General features: G+C 47.0%; 1 protein-coding gene across 1 annotated transcript in view; it reads left to right on the top strand.

Moving 5' to 3' along the window:
* Window positions 1-2069: 2069 nt before the first annotated feature.
* Window positions 2070-17342, top strand: part of HS6ST2 (heparan sulfate 6-O-sulfotransferase 2) — a 157832-nt gene continuing 142559 nt past the window's right edge. The window contains exon 1 of the mRNA XM_080990402.1: window positions 2070-3285. Within this exon, the coding sequence (XP_080846528.1) occupies window positions 2747-3285 (539 nt within the window). The 5' untranslated portion in view covers window positions 2070-2746. The remainder of the gene's footprint in view (window positions 3286-17342) is intronic.

Here is a 17342-nt window from a genome sequence, read left to right as displayed (position 1 = left end):
AATAGGGACATGCTGTTTAATAAGAATAAGAATATTTATCCCCTGCCCATCTGGCTGGGTTTCCCCAGCCACTGTGGATGGCTTCCAGCATACATAAAACATTCAATATTTAAAAACTTCCCTATACAGGACTGCCTTCAGATGTCTTCTAAAGGTTGTATAGTTATTTATCTCCTCCAACATTTCTCTAATGGAAAAAAAAAAGGTTTTGGGCTCCTTTTTTTGGCTTTTTACAGCATTTTTCTTTTAAAAATTGCCCTGGTTGCCAAATGTCCTGGTTTCACCAGACTTTTTTTTACTGATTCGGCAAAAATCCGACTGGATGCCATTTTGACAGTCCAAACGTATGGCAGCCCTAGAAGGCTTCTCTAAATCAGGGACATCCCTGGAAAATAGGGACACTAGGAGGGTCTCTCTCTCTCTCTCTCTCTCTCTCTGTGTGTGTGTGCCAAATGTGCCTTCTGCCTATCTTTCATTATATCACATTACATGTATCACATTGCAGCAATCTGGGCAGCCTTCCCTGCCCGGAGCCCTTCATTCAAAGACCAGCCACCCTCTTGCAACGTTTGCCCCCCACCAGGCTCCTGGGTCCAGAAGGGGTGCAGGGAAGCAGCCTTGATGCTTCGAGATCAGGAATGGGGGCCCCTGTGAATGCTGAATGAAGTCATGCTAATATATTTCTTGAAGCACGGAAGCATGGAAGGAAGGGGGTGGGCTTCATTCAACAGCAGAATATCTGCTTTGCATGCAGAAGGCACCAGGTAGCGGCAGGTGGTGGAAAGACCGGTCAGATCTGACAGGCACAATTCCAGCCTAAATGGAAAGTGCACATCCATTTCCCACATTCAGCTTGGTAAGCGGCAACTGGCTTGATGCAGGAAGATGGGCAATGATACCTCAACTGTGAAGGACTGATCATTGCTTATTTTAGCTCGTTCCTGCTAATGGTTTGTCAGGGAGCGCCATCCCCTGTATGCATCACGTCTTTTATGGTATGTATTAATTTCACATCAAAATTAGATGACCTCTGATTCCCACAATGAATTAGCAGTCAATGTGTAGGACTCCTCTCTCCTTGCTTTATGTGTCTATTAATTTTTAAAGTAAATATATCATAGTTAAAGCAAAAACAAGTGGATTGAATATACTCATCCCCCCCCCCCTTCAGATTGCTTGAAACACTGGAATGGAAATACATAGCCTTTTGCAAACTGAACATTTCACAACACAGCTCCTTCAAATGACACATTTATTCTGGGTAGGAGTGGAACTCAAATGGAATCAAATCAACTTGATGGTTTCCATGCCTTGGATACTTTTTGGGGGGGAGTGGGAGAGGTTAGCAATATGCCCTTCATCTTGGCTCACTTTCAAAATATATGTTGGAAAAGTGTGAGGAGATATAATAGGAGTACAGTCTCTCTCCCCACCAAATGAACCACCAGCCTTCTGGTGGACAACCAGATGCGCTGACCCACGGTGCCACCTGTAATGGAAAGGTGGCATAAAATGAAGTACATTGCAGGGGGTTGGACTAGATTACCCCTAGGGGTCCCTTCCATATACTGCCTTTCTATAATGGCAGTAATGATGTCCTACCAGTAGGCTTCTATTAAGCACCTGCTTGGCCTCTGTGATAAATGGGACTAGATAGGCCTTTGGTCTGATTCAGCAACCAGGCTTTCCTTATGTTCTTATTAGCCCTGATTAATAGAACCTCCATATCCAGAGGCAGTGTACATCTGAGTGTTGTTACACACAGCCCTAGTCTCCATTATGCTGGCGACACACTTGCAACTATTGCCCTCGTGGTTTGCTTTTGGGCTTCCTGGTAGCATCTAGTGTTCTTAACCCATACGTTTTCAATTCTGAATTTTAAACCTTGAGACCTTCTGATGAAAGCTGGTGCTGGTGGTGTCAATTTCTTCACCTACTAAGAGAGGCCATTTCCCCCTGCTGAATGTATTCTGGTGTGATCCCTGAGACTGGCCTTCAACCCTAGGCTGGTGTTCTTCAGATCACAGTGCCTGCCTCGTCAGGGATGATGGGAATGGGAGTCCCAGAAACTCATGGAGGGCACCAGGTTGGGAAAAGCCATTGCCAACCCAGAGGGTGGAAACATGGAAGGCAGGCATTATATGTGCGCGCGTGTGTGAGAGGGAAATAAATGATGGCTCTAGGGAAAGGAGACGGCCTTAGAGGCTCCCAAACTGGACGGGGGGGGGGGGAGCCGGAGAAAGCTGCGTGAAAGAGCGACAGTGCCCAGGTCCCCCCAGGACGTGTGAATCTTTCAGCGGCGCCTCTTCCTAGGAGCGATAGGGAGAAACCGCGCCAGCAACCAGGAGAGTGAGACGCGTCTTTGGAGGGGAGGATCGGGCCACTAAGCCGGTCTCTGCTCCTGCCGGGGTCGGCGCTGCGCTCGGGGTGGGTCCGGCTGCCTTTCCGAGGAGGAGGAGGAGGCAAGCGAGGCGCGGCCGCTCCGGCAGAAAAGACAAAGGCTTCTTCTGAGTGGAGAGGCCGCTCCTGAGGCGGGGACTGCAGCCGTCGAGGGGCGGGCCGGGGGCGGGCGCTGGAGCCGCAGCGGGTAGGCAGAGCGACGGCGTCGGCGGCAGGAGAAGGTGGAGGGAGCCGTTTTTCGGTGCGCACCGGTATGGAGGCAGCGGCGAGAAGGAGGACGGCGGCGACGACGCTGGCGGGGCGGTGACCGGGGCCGTCGGGCGGCGGCGATGCGCCCGCCCCGGCCATGGAGGAGCGCTGGCACCGGGGACTGGCGGCGCTGGTGATGCTGCTGCTCTTCGGGGGGCTGGTGCTGCAGTACGTGTGCCCGGGTAGCGAGTGCCAGCTGCGGCAGCGCCTGGCCGAGGCCGCCCCGTCCGCCCTGCTGGCGCGCCAGGCCGGCCAGGGAGGGGACCCTTACCGGGCGGAGGACGAAAGCCCTCCGCGCTTCGTGCCACGCCTGAACTTCTCGGAAGCCGACCTGCTGCGCCGCGTGGACTTCCACATCGCTGGCGACGATCTGATCGTTTTCCTGCACATCCAGAAGACGGGCGGCACCACCTTCGGGCGCCACCTGGTGCGCAACATCCAGCTGGAGCAACCTTGCGAGTGCAAGGCCGGGCAGAAAAAGTGCACCTGCCTCCGGCCGGGCAAGCGAGAGACCTGGCTCTTCTCCCGCTTCTCCACTGGCTGGAGCTGCGGGCTCCACGCCGACTGGACCGAGCTGACCAACTGCGTCCCGGCCGTGGTGGACAGCAAAAAGGACGCCAAGCTGCGCCCCACCAGGTGAGACACAGGCGGGGCGGGGGACAAAGCAGGGAGATCCCTACGGATGGAGCGAGCCCATCTGGGGTGGCGGGCGCGTCACCTTACTACGTTCAGAACAACACCCCCCTGGATCAGGCCCATGCCCCGTCTGGTTCAGCAGCCCAGCCGGCCCTGATGGGAAGAAGACGCTGGGCTAAATGAGCAATTGGCCTTATCTGGTGTCCCATAAGAACCAGAGCTCTCCATGGATATAAAGTGAGTAGAGGATGGCAGACCTCAATCCTGTGCATGTTTACTCTAAAGGAAACCAGGGTCGTCTTCCCATGAGAACCTCACAAGAGCCAGCTGGATCAGGCCAACGGCTCAACATTCCCTGTGGGGACACTGTGAGAACAGGAGATACTGGGCTATAGGGGCCATGGCCTGATGCAAGAGGCTCTTATTATGTTCCTATGGGAATAAGACCCTGGTTTACATTGCAGTAAACACGCACAGAATTGAGGCCTGCTATCCTCCACTCTCCTTATCTCCAGGGAGAGCCCTTGTGATCTTCCTGTTGCCCAGTTTTTGAGTAAAAACCCTGAAGAGTCCAACTTGGTCTCACAATCCCAAGCACACCTGATTTGGGGGGAAATAGTTCCCTTGGTTCCAGTGAAACCTTCCAGGAGATGCCTGCCTGGAAAGAATTCCCAATCAACATTTCTTTTTGAGGAAGCTGGGTTAGGATCTGGTGTTCTAGCACTGGCTTCTTAAAAATACACTGGGATCTAGATTTCCTCTTGGTTTCATCCCATCCTTTGCAAACAGAAAACTCCTTGACTCTAAAAAAACCTATGGAGGGTTAATACATCTCCCCTCGCCTCATTTCTCCTTTCTGGAGAGAGAATCTTTCGCTCCATAGAACATGTAATCTCTCCAACCCTTTCAATTCTCACTCCAGTGTTCTAGCACAGTAATAAAAGCATTCCAATATTTCCCAGGTATCTTTCCCTCTTCCAGACATTATGATCTGGCAATTCCTTCAGCCCTCCCCCATTGCCCATTCAAGAGCAATTTTATAGTAATCTGTTACCATCTCTGCACATTACAGCTGTCCAGTTTGCGCTTGGGAACCTTAAAGATCCTCTCTTTTTTTTGCTCTGTTCTTCCACCCTCTGCAATTAGCAGGAACCATGAATGCGGGTTATTCAAGTGTAACACGGGTTTTTGTTTCGTTTTGAAGTTGATTTCATTTTTTTGGGTAAGCAAAGTCCTCTGCCTTTACCCGAAATCCATCCTTTATCGCCCATTGGCTAGTACTTAAGACTGAGCTAACAATGAAAACAATATCCAACTATTTAGGGTGCCTTCCAGATGTTGCTGGACTCCAAATCCCATCAGCATGGCTGGGATTGATGGGGGCTGTTGTCCAAAATATCTGCAGGGCTCCATGCTGGAGAAAACTGATTTAGCAAGTGGTGGTACCTATCTCTTGATTTTAGGCCGGTTCACACAAGAGATCCTAGATCTCAGGCATGTGGCCCTCTGGATGTTATTGGAATCCCAACTCCTATGATTCCCAGCCAGCATGGATGATGGAATTTGTAGGCCAACAACGTCTGAAGGTCCACAGGTTCCCCATTGTTCAGTGAAGTGAGATGATGTTACCAAGCAGGCTCAAAGCCCCAGACACCTAAGGGATTACTGGGCCTTATCTTTTCTGCTGTAAGCTCACTGCCCTTCCTCTGAGCCAGTTCTGCCCTCCCACCCAGCTAGATATCTTGCTTTTGGTCCTGTGTCCAAAATAGCATTTTCAGTTCAGTATGAAGTTGCCTCTTTGTAGACAGTGCTGTCTAGCACAAGGATGGTTGAATGTGTCAAAAAAATTGTGTGAGGGTGTGTGTGAGAGAGACAGATGAACAGCCCTTTCAGAGTCAAGGTGCTCTTGCAGCTTCTCTATGTGCTTTCTCCATCTGTTGATGTTGGTTGTGTTTGAGGAAGGTAGACTCTGCAGAGCCGTGCAAGACCTCTCATTGGCTTTGAAAGTTCATGCTGCACTTCTTTGCTCCAGGGACTGCATTTTTCCATGCCCACCCACCTCCCTACTGCCAGTGGGAGCACCACATCTAGCGCCTAGCATGTTTGGGATCGAGTAGGGCCAGTAAGGGAAGGGAGGCCCACACCTTCCTTTGTAAAACATGAAATATGCAGAGTTCATTCTTTTCACTTACTGCCAGAGGTGTTTTTTATTTCTCATTGAGTTTCAGCTTTATTTGCGTCCCCTAATTTCTTCTTTTTCTCAGCCCAACTACAAACATTGCACCTGGAAGGACATGAGCAGCTGCTGCTTGTTAATCCAGGAGCCTTGTCCATCTCAGGAACTGAGATAATGATTTGCTTGGTATTTGCAATTCAAAAACAGAGCCCCTGTTTAGCATACAAAAGACCTATTTTAAATAGTTTAAACAACTCTGGGGCTGTCAACTAATCCAATTTCTGGAGACTGATGGGATAAACTTTCCTGAGGTTCAGGGGTCTCTCCCAGTAATTGAATTTTATGTCTCTGCATTCTTTGTTCCAGGGTCTGCCTGTTTGTGCTTTTGCATGACTGGTCTTGGTCACTGATATAAAATATCTTCTAGTTTTTTGACTGGAGACCCAGGGAGAAAGCTGTAGCAGGAGATTGTCTGGGGTATATCCTGAGTTGCTCTGAAGTGTGAAATGCCTTGGGATAACAAGCACAACATGCACAGATCAGCTGTGAACCAAGGAAACCACTGAGTCCCAGATACTCAGAGACTTGAGCTGCATATGAATTTGGACAAGCATATACAGCACAGAGCTTCTTTGTGTGTGCATGGGGGGGAGGCACAAAGGAGGGAAGGGTGTGTGATACAGGGCTAAGAGGCACAGCAGAGATCCATCCTAAAATGGCTATTTGGAACAAAGGGATGTGCAGGCTGTGTGGCTTATCTTCAGCAGAGCATTCAATAATACTTGTGGTTCACCCAAGTCGCGTGGCTTACGGGCAGCTTTGTTTGTGACAGCTGTGGAAGGAAGGCCTGTGGTTTGTGGATAAATCCAGGAGACGATCTCTGCTGCCTTTTGGGGGAATCCTAGTTGCTTTCAGTCACATACAAATAGGACCAAGTTCTTCTGCAAAAAAATGGTTTCTTTTCAGAAACCTTTCTCAAAAACAGCTACTCTGTGGCTTTTTATCCAGGGGTTTCTTTTCTCTCCATCTCTCTCTCTGTGTTCAAATCTTTCCTTATTTCTTTTAGGTCTCTAATCAGACCTGAAAGCCGCTGTGTTGATAAAGCCACTGAGGTGCGCTTATGAGCAGAGTTCTGATTTTTGAGAATCATCTGCAAATTTAGTATATTTTAAATCTTTGCTCTAAGAAGCAAGGTGGCTTCTCACTCCTGAACTGGGTTTGGGTTTAAGTTTGGCATCTTCTGGTACTTGAAATTTCTAAATATGTGCAGTCATTAAAAATGAAAAGAAAAGCCTGAACTGCGATGATAAGCAGTGTTGCTGATAAGGGCATTTGTTCCCATTCCAAACAGTGCCTTGGATGCTTTTAAAAAAAATACTTGATTGCAGTAATTAACAATTTGATTTTTAAAAAGCATATACAACTGTGATTATCCTAGTATAGGCAGGGTAAACATGAGGTGGTTCTGTGGCTGCCAGACACATTTCCTTAATATTCATTCTGTTGCATGCTATCTGAACCATCAGGTCTAAGCACAGATTTATGTGAAACCGGTTGTGTGTTGTCTTTCTCAAATTTCTTTCCCACCAGTTAACGCCACAGTGCCATCTGTGGTGAAGGCTCAAAATCATTACCCTTCTGCCTGTCTTCATTCCAAGATGAGACCCCAGGCTTGTTTGTCTCCCCCATCCTTTCCTTTGTCTCTCTGTGCGCCTTTTGGAATTCCATTCCTTTCTCTCCTTGCAGGGCTGCATGCATCTGAAAATCCCTTTAGAAAGAAAGAATCTTAACTGTGCTCATTCAAGACCCTGGATCCTTCTTTTATTCCATCCATGTGCTTGGTAGACTTTTATAGGCAAGGCTCCAGGCTTTTTGAACTGTTCCAGCCTCCTTGCCCTTACCCCAAACCTGAGTCTTTGTAAGACAGAGAGAAATCCAGTTTGGGAATCTGGGTGGCCAAGCCATCTTGTGGATCAGCAAACGTGAGGTTGGGGATCTGTCTACTGTAAAATAGGGAGGGTTTGCAATGTGGAACTGTTTCAAAACCTGGTCTAATCCTAAGGCTAGTTGATGTTTCTTTCCGCCTTCTGCCCTTATTTCCATGTGAAGCAGGCCAGAGATCAGATTGGGGGGGTGGGGGTCCTGTTACTCCATAGGAGAAGACCCAAGGCTCAGCCTGTTTCATTCATTCATTCATTCATTCATTCATAATTGTATTTGTATGTCACTTTTCCACAAAAAAGAATCATGCTCAAAGCAGCTTGCAGCAAAGGAAGCAGGAAAGCATCTCAAAATCAACCATTGCAAGAAAAAATTCACAATAACATACCGTATCTTTCGTCCCATAGGACGCACCTAGTTTTTTTTGGGGGAAATAAAGGAAATTCTCCCCCCTTTATTTCCCCCCCAAAACCAGGTCGGGGAAACCGAAGCAGGTCGCGGAACAGCGGGATGGCGGCGCTGCACCTCCCTGCTGTCCCCCGAGCTTGTGGGGCTGGCCGATGTCTGCCCGGCGCGCGGGTGCTCTGCTTCAGGGTGCCCCTCCCGCCGGGTGGCAGGCTGCTATCCGCAGTGTGGGGAGCCCTGCGGATGTCTGTCTGGCGCGCGGGGCGCTCTGCTTCAGGGAACTCCCGCAGGGCTGCCTAGGCTACGGATGTGTTCCCTAAGCGCCGGGTGCTCTGCTTTCAGCTCCCGCAGGGAACTCCCGCAGGGCTGCCTAGCCTACGGATGTCTTCCTGAAGCCTGGAGAGCAAGAGGGGTCAGTGCGCACTGACCCCTCTCGCTCTGCAAGCTTCAGCAAAAGTCTGCATTCGCCCCATAGGACGCACCCAGATTTCCCCTTCATTTTTGGAGGGGAAAAAGTGCGTCCTATAGGGCAAAAAATACAGTAATAAAATGACTGCATAATAGCAAGTATGAGAACATACATTAAAACCCAACATTCCAGTGCTATAAATATAACAAGATTACATTAACATTACATTAAACCTCCTGGCTTGTCGATTTCGCCTGGGCCCTAGAGATGCCCCTTCCGTGGTGTTGCTCACGGTCCTTCTCCTGCAGTGACCTCTCCCTGATGTGGCTCCTGTCTCCAGTTAACAGTCTCAGGTATCTGGTGAAGGGGGAAGCCCTTCTCTGCCTGTGACCCTGGAGGGCTGCTGCAAGTGAGAGCAGACCAGGAGTAGGGAACTTCCAGCCCCCTTGGGACCCAGTTTGGCCCACCAGGCCATTTCCCTGCAATCATGGCCATCGAGCCATCAACTGACATCACATGGTGGCATCAGCTGATGGGCTTGGAGGACAGGGTTTAATCCTGCATTGGCAGCACCACTCTGTTCCCAGCAGGATTTAATCTGTGCTCATCATCCTGCCTGTGTGTTCATGCGCATGCCAGTAACGGCCAGAGGCAAAAAGTGGGTGGAGGAAAATATGTGACCTGGAGGCAGACACAGGTACACCCACCACCTCCATCAAGACAAATAAGTGGCCTTATCAGAGCTCAAGGACACATTCCAGCCAGGCATAAGCACATGCGGGGGGGGGGGGGGGGTGAAGCAGGGGCAGTGAGCCTGGGGCGAGAGCTGTGCGCCAGATACAGAGGGCTGCCAGCCATATTTGGCCTCCAGCCCCAAGGTTTCCCACTCCTGCTTTATGCCTTTAACAATAATCCAGCATTTCCCCGCCCCGCCCCGTCCCCATGGCTGCTTAGTTTAATATCTAGCCAGATAAAGAGTTCTGGAGAATTAGGGAGCTTGCAACATTTTGGTTGGCCAGGTATTGCCCTCCTGTGAATTTTGGATTTTTTTCTTTATGTGCTGACTTTTGCTTTGCTTGTAGAATCCCTCCTCCCCCCACCCAAAAACAACAACCCCTAAAACAGTTTTAATGTCTCTGTACTCATCCTTTTTAATAAAATAATTGCATAGCCCTCTTACTAGCTGCGGTGATAGCCTCCTCCCCTGGAAATAATGTCTTCTTGATGAGCAATTATTGTGATTACAGTTTGTGTGTGCTAAAAAAGGAAACCTGGGTGTGAACATCATTCTCTTCCCTCCTCCTCACACCTGTTAGATGAACTTGTGCTCGGTTTCTTTTGTGCTGTCAGTCTAACAGCCACCAGCTGGTGAGGGATTAGCCAAAGTTCTTTCTGCTGAGATCAGGCAGAGATAAAACACAAAAGAGCTACAGCCTTGGGCCTCCTTTTCAACAGATCTTCCAGGTATCATACCATACCTGTATTCTCATGTTAGTTGCTAGCTTTCCCTGACATTCTTTCTAAAGGATGCTTTCCTCAGCCTAGTGCTCTCCTGATCTATTGGAGTACAACTCCCATCAGCCGTAGCCAGCTCACTTGCTGATGGACATTATAGTCTAAAACTTCTGGAGAGCACCAGGTTGGAGAAGGCTGTTCTAAAGCTACAATCCTAGACACTGAGAGTAAGACCTGTTTGACACAATGGGGTAGACTCGCTTCCGCCTGCAAGGCAAGTGCTCTGCCTCTGAGTTTTTATACTAATGGGACTTCCCTTTTTATACTAGTGGGGATACCGTTAAGATTCAATGAGTGGCTAGGAGCAGAGTGAGCCAATGACCCATCTAGCCTGACATCCTCTTCTCATGGTGGCCAACTATATGCCCCCATGGGAAACCTTCAAGCAGGGCTTGAGCATAAGAGTCCTCTCCCCTTCTGTGATTTCCAGCAACTGTATTCAGAAGCATTGCCAGCCTTTTTTCAGCCAGAACTTGCCAGATCTAAGTTCTGGCACCTCTCGGGTGGGTGACATTGCCATTCTAAGAAAATGAGGGAGGTGTCCACCTCTGGCACCTCTTTTTCTAGAAAAATAGCGCTGAGCATGGCCATCATGGCTAGTGGCCGTTGATAGCCTTATCCTCCACAAATCTGCCTAATTCTCTTCTAAATCCATCCAAGCTGGTGGGCACCATTGCCTCTTGTGGGAATGAGTTCCATAGTTTAACTATGCTGCATGAAATTCTGTCCTGAATCTTCCATCATTCAGATTCGCTGGGTGTCCCCAAGTTCTAGTGCCACAACAGACAAAGACAAACATGCACCATTTTATAAACTTGCCTGTTCTCCAAATGAAAACTCCAAATGCTGCCACCTTTCCTCTTGGGGGATTTGCTGCACCCCCTTATTCATTTTGGTTGCCTTTTTCTGAACCTACAATGTCCTTTTTGAGGTGAGGTTGCCAGAACTGCTCACAGGATCCCAAATGCAAGCTGCACAATTGATTTGTATGGCAGCTTTACACCAGCAGTGATGAAGTTCTGTGAATATTTTGGTTCCCTTGTAGTTTCCAAAAGGAAGTGAAGCATTGACCCCAATTCTTTTTCACTCACACTCCTCCCCCAATCCCTGAAAACAAAGGGGTTCCTACTTTGGAACAGCTTCTACAACTAGGGTGTCAGGGTACATGGCAGAAACGCAAGCAGTGTTAGCCTGGGAATTTCCATCTCCTTTGAAACAGTCCTGTGTCTGGATGTCTTAATCCCAAATTAGCACCGGTCAGTTCATTATGGGAGACTGGATTAGGGAGAAAATGTTACTTTCCTGGGTCATTTGATTGACTCATAGACACCACAGAGCTCCTGGCGAGGAAAGCAGAAAACAACATCCAGGAACAACAACAAAAAATCCGAACACCTGGGCAAGAGAGTCTGAAGGAATTGAGAGCCTTCCCAGCCTCAGCTAATTATTATGGAAAGCATCTACCTAACTTGTCTGTAGCAATAAATCCAGGGTCCATGTTGTAAAGAAGAGAAAAACGAAGCAACAGGGACCTCTGGAGATACTCGCAGTGGTGTTTGAGGCAGGAGTGCATAACAAGCTATATTGGAGGCTTTCCAGAAACCACTGACTCTTGCAAATGTCCCTGTGGTTTAAATTGAGTTTTCCTTTAAAAACCAAACACGCACAACTCCATTATCCCTGGCTCTCTAGCAGTCAGGGATGGTGAACCGATGGCCCTCCAGCTGTTGCTGGATTGGCTCCAAGCGGCAGGGCCAGTAGTCAGGGCTGATGGGAGTAGCAGTGAAGCTACATCTGGAGAGCCATGAATTTTCCCACCCTGTTCTAGGTTAGGGATTCCTAACCTGGGCCATGCCTCTTTTGAATATAATGGACCACTTTGCCCCTTACGAGGAAAGACCCTGGAAGCATCCTAGGAGGTATATCTGGAATATTTATTGGCTGCTTTTGTTGTTTAGTCGTGTCCGACTCTTCGTGACCCCCTGGACCAGAGCACGCCAGACACTCCTGTCTTCCACTGCCTCCCACAGTTTGGTCAGACTCATGTTTGTAGCTTCGAGAACACTATCCAACCATCTCGTCCTCTGCCGTCCCCTTCTCCTTGTGCCCTCCATCTTTCCCAACATCAGGGTCTTTTCCAGGGAGTCTTCTCTTCTCATGAGGGGGCCAAAGTATTGGATCTGTCCTTCCAGTGAGCTTATTGGCTGATACAAACAAGTTAATGACAGAGTTAGTGGCCAAGTTCCTCTTTTCTGCTTAAATGTCTCATAAGGGGGTACACTCACTCTTAATTGCCATTTGTATTTCATGTTCCTCCCCTCTGGTATCATATCGTGCTTTAAGAATAAAAATGTGATCATTAAAACATACTCTTACTTAGTTTTGTTTTAATGGATCTGTGACTCTATAATATATGATTGATTGTAGTCCTTGGGCCACTGGTGGTTCGTGGGCTTAATTCAGGTGGCCCGGGGCATGCGGCCCAGTGGTTAGGAACTCGGATAAATAAGGCAGGCTCCAAATGGCTCCTTAAACCAGGGTTACAGTTGCCAAAACAGAATGCCTTGTTGCCATTTTGGGGCTGGATGGCTCGAAATTTGTATTTTTCCATAGGACCTTTTGGTTCCTGAAATTCATTCTGATTGTGCAGATAAAATATAACAAAGAGAATTCTATAGGATGTGCTGCTAGTGTGTGAAAACAGTCAAGATCGAAGGATGCCCAGGCAGGCACTTCCAGATGGTGGAGACATTTGGCACCCAGGCATCTTCACTTGGTCACAAGTGGCTGAATTTTGCACCTGGCAAATTTCAAATACTGGGCATGCCCACATTATAGTGATTTTTAATTGTATTTTTGTTCCTTCTTTTATATTTTTTATTTTATTGCATTGTATTACACTTTTAATTCAGTGGAATGCAAATTGCAATACAATAAAATACTCTAAAATAACCAGTGAAGGTGCAATTAAAAACCACACAGCCTTTAGCATAGTGCATTATGTTTGCTACAACATGCAGGAAAATCATTAAGCAGTCCGCCAAGTTGGTTAATTTTTAAGACCTCCCAGATGCCATTGCTGTGGTCATTTGTCTGCCTCTGGAATTGTAGCTGGATTTTAAATGAATACTCAGCAGTCAGTCATAATCTCCCGGACTTCCTTTTTTGACAGCAGTGAAGGGGTGTGTGCATGTAATAGCTTTTAAAAGCTACTTCAGTTGTCATGGGTGTTTTCTCATCCTGGAGGTAGATGTCATTTTAATAGACCTTTCCCATCGATAACGCACATGAGTCCTGTGGAGAGGTGAGTGTGACGAGGGGGGAAGAGACAGAAGACTCGAAATGACAGTAAAGCAAAGAAATGAGCAGCAGTCAGAAATCATATCTCTGCCGGGACGTAACTCAAGCTTTTTGCTTTGGAATATTCTGCAGTCCCCAGTAGACGTCATGCCAGTGCTGTCTGCATAAGTGACTTGTGCAATTAGGGAGAAGCTCATTCATGCTGAGTCAGACCCAGTGGTCAGTCTGGCTCCATATCGTCTGCACTGACTGGTAGCAGCTTCTCCAGGATTTCAGGCAAGGAGTCTCCCACAGCCGTACTTGGAGACTCCAGGGATGGAACCTGGGACCTTCTGCATGCAGAGCTAAGGCCATTCCAGTGAGTCTACTCTGAGGATGACTTAGCTAGATACAACCTCCTGGACACTCACCCACATAAAGCATAAAGCCCATGTATATGAATACTTTCAAAGTCCAGTCACTTTGCTTATTTTGGTTTGCTTGGTGGAAATGCGTTCACCAGTGAAGAGTCAACAGTGATAAAGTGGACAGGCCAGCACTTATGTGCAGGAATTCACAAGATGGCAAATACATATCTAAAACCACAAATAAAACCTTAAAACTTCAGCGTTTAGAACTGTTGACATTGTACCACAAACACTCTAAGTTTGTCTCCTGGTAGAGAACTAAATGAATAAAAACTCAACCAATATTCAGGCAAGACAATACCCTTTTTTAATTGACTTTACTGCAGTAAAGGACAGCCCCATACAGTGATGGGAACTGTAATAGTCACAGGGTTTGCACAGCTGTTACTATATGCCTTCTCACAAACAGCAGAAGTCCTATTTGTTACATAATTACTGCCATGTTGTCCATTACACATCAGCAGTGACATAACATTTTCAGAAACTCGTCAAGTTAACCGTTTAAGTTGGCCAGTACAATAAACTAACATTTGATCAGGACAGTAAAGTAAACAGAAGGAGATTGCATAAAAAGTTAATCTTTAAAGCTAATTGGACAGATTCTCCACCCTCCCTATCTCTGATCTGTATGGAAGGAGCATCTCTTTGAGATTTGTGGAGGTCATTCTGCCTTTTCTGTAACTATGTTCAAGCTAATACAGATTTTTGGAATCTGTAGGGTGCAAAAGCATTCCCTTCTCCAATTGAACACATTTCCATCACAGTGTGAGCAGACCAGGAAACTATGGTTTGCTTGGGAACAATCAGTGGTTTGCTATCTTGATGTGCTTCAATGTTGCTAAGTGTGGTTTCTTGGTATGCTTCAATTCGGAAACTACTGTTATAGGAAGACTTACTGACAATCTCATCTCCCTGAATGTGAAAGAAGCAACAAGGGGATCAGCAATCTTGGACCTGATCTTCACTAAAAGGGAAGGACAGTAGTAGCAGAAATCTTGGTAGGAAGTGACCACATCCTCCAGGGGTTCATTATGCAGAGGAAAGGAAAAGCCAAGTGTAATTGGACACGCACTCTGGACTTTAGGAAAGCCAATTTCAAAGAAGCTTAAGGAAATGCTGGGTGTGATCCTGCGGTCAGAAATACTTAAAGAGAAGGGAATTCACGGTGGATGGGAGTTTTTGAAAGGTGAGATACTGAAGGCAGAACTACAAACAGTTACAACAAGAAAGAAAAGCAGGAGTCACCTAAAGAAACTGGTGTGGTTGGCTGCATAAGGAGTGTTTAGATGGCCTGAGATATAAAAGGGGTTGTATAAGAAATGGGGCAAATCATGAAGGAAGCGTTTAAACGAGTAGCCAACACTTGCAGGGAGAAGGTCAGGCAGGCTAAAATTCAGTATGACCTCAGACATGAATTCAGACCTCCAGGGCCTAATGAGCTGCACCCAGGGGTACTCAAGGAACTTGCGGGTGTAATCTCAGAGCCTCTGCCAATAATCTTTGAGAATTCTTGGAGTGCAGGGGGACTGGAGGTGGGAAAATGTTTTTCTCGTTTTCTGAAATGAGGTGAGGAAAAGAAGACACAAATACCTGAAAGGCTGTCACGTGGAAGATGGAGCAAATGACAAGAAATGAGATTCCAACTAAGCATCAGGAAGAACTTTCCGATAGTGGGAACTGTTCGGAAAAGGAACAGAATGTGGTGGACTCACCTTAATTGGCTTTAGCTGCAATTCCTGCATTGCAGGGGGTTGCAGTACATGACCTTGTGCTCCCTACCAATTCTACGGTTCTGCTATATGCCGGTCCTTATGCCAAGATCCAATACTCTGAATATCACCGGTAACAGTCCTACAGGAAAGAATAGTGCATGTTTAAAATGATATGTGTTTAAGACTCATGGTGTTGGTGGAACTTCAGTATGTGTGCTGGATTGGGGCCATGTTTTCTCCTTTTCCAGGTTCTGATTGCCGAGTTAATTATTTAGTGACACCTTTTTAAAGCAGCTCCGTGATGTTGGTGAAAAAGTCCTAAATGTTTTGTATCTGTATACAGCTCTGAAAGTGTTGGTTTATAGGAAGATACATAGCTGACTGCTCCAAGCTAGCACAAATTATTCATTATGTTTCATTTCATCCAATCTGTCATTTGTGCCAGTCCTTGTTTAGCAGAGGATGATTTCCATGCATAAGCAAAGCTTTCCGGTGCTCAGTAAAAGCAGTTTTTCTGTACATCAAGCAACAATCTCTGCCTTTCTGGGATATTATAAATTTTAAAATGGTACTATAAATGATTGCTTGCAATGCTATTGAATGCATCTAAGCTTCTGGGGGAGATTCATATTTATAACTTGTGATCTGTTCTGAACTTGGCAGTATGTTATATTGAATTATCAAATGTAGGGGAGAATAATGGGTGAGTTTTAGGAAATGAAATATACATAGGTGGAGGTGTCATGAAGTTTTGCTGTGTAGGTTTTGCCTCTGTGCTGCATTAGCTGAGGTTAATTTGCTCTTTATTCATTTAAATCAGAATTGTTGGGAATCATGTTTGCCACTGATGTAAATAGGCACCAGAGGAAGGTATTAGTAGACTTGATTGCTTTTTAAATTTGACTACCAGAGGTGCTCTGGTATGCTGATGAGAATTGCTCTGTTTCTCGCAAATGGCACAGCGCCTAATGAATCACTTCAATGTACTTTCCTGAAAGAAAGCAGAGCAATTTAAATGTGCAGTGCCTTGATTTACATCAAATGGATGAGGCCTCTGTGTGCCATCCCTTGCATTAATTCTAGTTTCTCCAGCAACTATAATAATAAAGGCAGTGCTTCAGCACAGCATCCACTCAAATTAACTCATGTAGATCGCTGCAGCTTTACGTGGAAATGGTGAAGTTAACATGCTGTGGAGAAGACTCCATCTGTATCTGAAACTCTCTCTTTTAAAAGAAGTAGCATGTTGGATGCATGGGGGGTTGGGGGGGGTTGCAGGAAGCTGTGCAAATAGTGGATGTCTGGTGTGCCACACCCTTTGAGAACCACTGGTCCAGCCAGTCTCAGTTGTGGTTTGCAACCAGTTTTGGATGGCGGTTCCCTCCTCCTACAGGACCAATTCTGCAGGTTCCCCTGGGTTACTTGCAGAGGTGGCAGAGACTGCCTTTTATCCGCTGAGGTTGGTACACCAACAAGGACCCTATCTAGGGAGGAGGGCCTAGCCCCTGTTACCTTTGCACTAGACTAGTGACCGCCAAGGATAACTGAAGTCCTTAGGCTACTGTAAGGCACTTTGTGAGGGGCTGCCTTTGCAGATGGTTTAGCCGCTTCCTGTTGTGCAAAATGTGAACACCCAGGTGATAGCCGGGTGTTAGGCATGCACAGCACCAATTTTATACCAGTTGTAATAGTTTCCAGTGCACTTCTGGAACCCGTCTAAAGTGCTGGTGTTTGCTACCTAAATCAAGGGCAAGGAACCCTGTGACCCTGCAATTGTTGGATTCCCACTCCCATCAGCCTCAGCTATTGTGGCCAGTGATCAGGGATGATGGGAATTGTGGTCTAACCACTTCTGGAGGGCAACATGCCCACCCACCCCCACAACACTAAATAGTTTTGAGCCAGGCTATCTGAAGGAGTTCCATTGGCCATATGAACCTGCCCATGCTCTGAGATCAGCTTTGGAGGCTGTGCTTCTGCACCTGCCATCAAGGCAGGGCCTTTTGGGTAGTGGGACCCTCCTCCAAGTAATATGGTTTCAGGAGAGGTTAAAGGGGCATTTTAGATTCCTAAATCTTTTTATTCATTTAGAAAACGTAGGTCACTCAAATGAAAAAGTTTTGCAAGCAGCGTAAACATAATATTGAAGATGTTGTTGTTTAGTCATTTAGTTGTGTCCGACTCTTCATGAC

This window comes from Podarcis pityusensis (genome assembly GCF_964106645.2).
Source record: "Podarcis pityusensis genome assembly, chromosome: Z".
NCBI lineage: Eukaryota > Metazoa > Chordata > Lepidosauria > Squamata > Lacertidae > Podarcis > Podarcis pityusensis.
Note: the sequence above shows the minus strand (reverse complement) of the source record. Positions and strands in the feature narration are given on the sequence as shown.